The 886-nt window shown below is 31.8% G+C and overlaps 1 protein-coding gene across 1 annotated transcript in view; it reads right to left on the bottom strand.

Moving 5' to 3' along the window:
• Positions 1-886, bottom strand: part of SLC27A6 (solute carrier family 27 (fatty acid transporter), member 6) — a gene marked incomplete at its 5' end in the record, with an annotated part of 62,338 nt that overhangs the window by 30,670 nt on the left and 30,782 nt on the right. The window contains one exon of the mRNA XM_008591266.1: positions 110-304. Coding sequence (XP_008589488.1) covers positions 110-304 — 195 coding nt within the window. The remainder of the gene's footprint in view (positions 1-109; positions 305-886) is intronic.

Below are 886 nucleotides of genomic sequence, written 5' to 3'. Positions count from 1 at the left end.
AAAAAAAAAAGTGATAATATATTTACCATGATTTACAAGCAGTAAGTCTAGAAGAGAGTTAGCAGACCTCAATGTATTTGTTCATTTATAAAGAAAATACTGTACTTACTTTGTAAAAGAAATTTGTTCTCCCAACTGATCCAATTTTCCCAGTGTGATTCATGAAACAAATGTTTCCTTCGGTAGCTCCATAAAATTCACACATCTTAATATTTCCAAATCTGTCTAAAAATTCTCTCCATACATCACTCCGTATACCATTTCCAACTGCCAGACGCACCTGATGATCCTTTTCTCCCTCTCTCTATTAAAAGAAAAGATTTTACTTGTAATTAATTCTAGTTCCCCATTCTTTCGCTATTATAATTGAAATGGCAAATACCTAGAAGTAAGCTGTATATATGCAATAATGGAAGGGAAGTAAAAAAAAAAAAATCATGGAAGTCTGCTGCAGAACTATGTCCAACAGCTTATGAAAGTAACACTGGCCAAGAGTAATAAGGCTTTATTTCCCCATATCTGGGAAAAGCTCTTCCTAAATTCCAGATTACTGAAGGCTTTTTTTTTTTGGTAGATATTAGGTAAGGAAGAAAGAATGTTTCAGGAAAAAAGCATTACTTCAAAAATATTATAAAACTTGAGTTTATACTCCCAGCTCTATCATTTATTAACTATATAATTTTGAATAAGATGTTGACTCCTGCTCTGATTCTGTTTATTCATCTGTACAAAAAGGTAATAATACTTGTCTCGCTTACATAATGCAGTGTGCAGTTAATACCCAGTGACTAGCATGAGTGTAAAAAATAAATTGAGGCCATAGAATCAATGTAATATTTGGCTTACACAGACTATGACAACTATATGTAAATTTTAGTTTAGAATG

Source organism: Galeopterus variegatus, unplaced genomic scaffold, assembly GCF_000696425.1.
Source record: "Galeopterus variegatus unplaced genomic scaffold, G_variegatus-3.0.2 Scaffold6795, whole genome shotgun sequence".
NCBI classification, from domain to species: Eukaryota; Metazoa; Chordata; class Mammalia; order Dermoptera; family Cynocephalidae; genus Galeopterus; species Galeopterus variegatus.
Note: the sequence above shows the minus strand (reverse complement) of the source record. Positions and strands in the feature narration are given on the sequence as shown.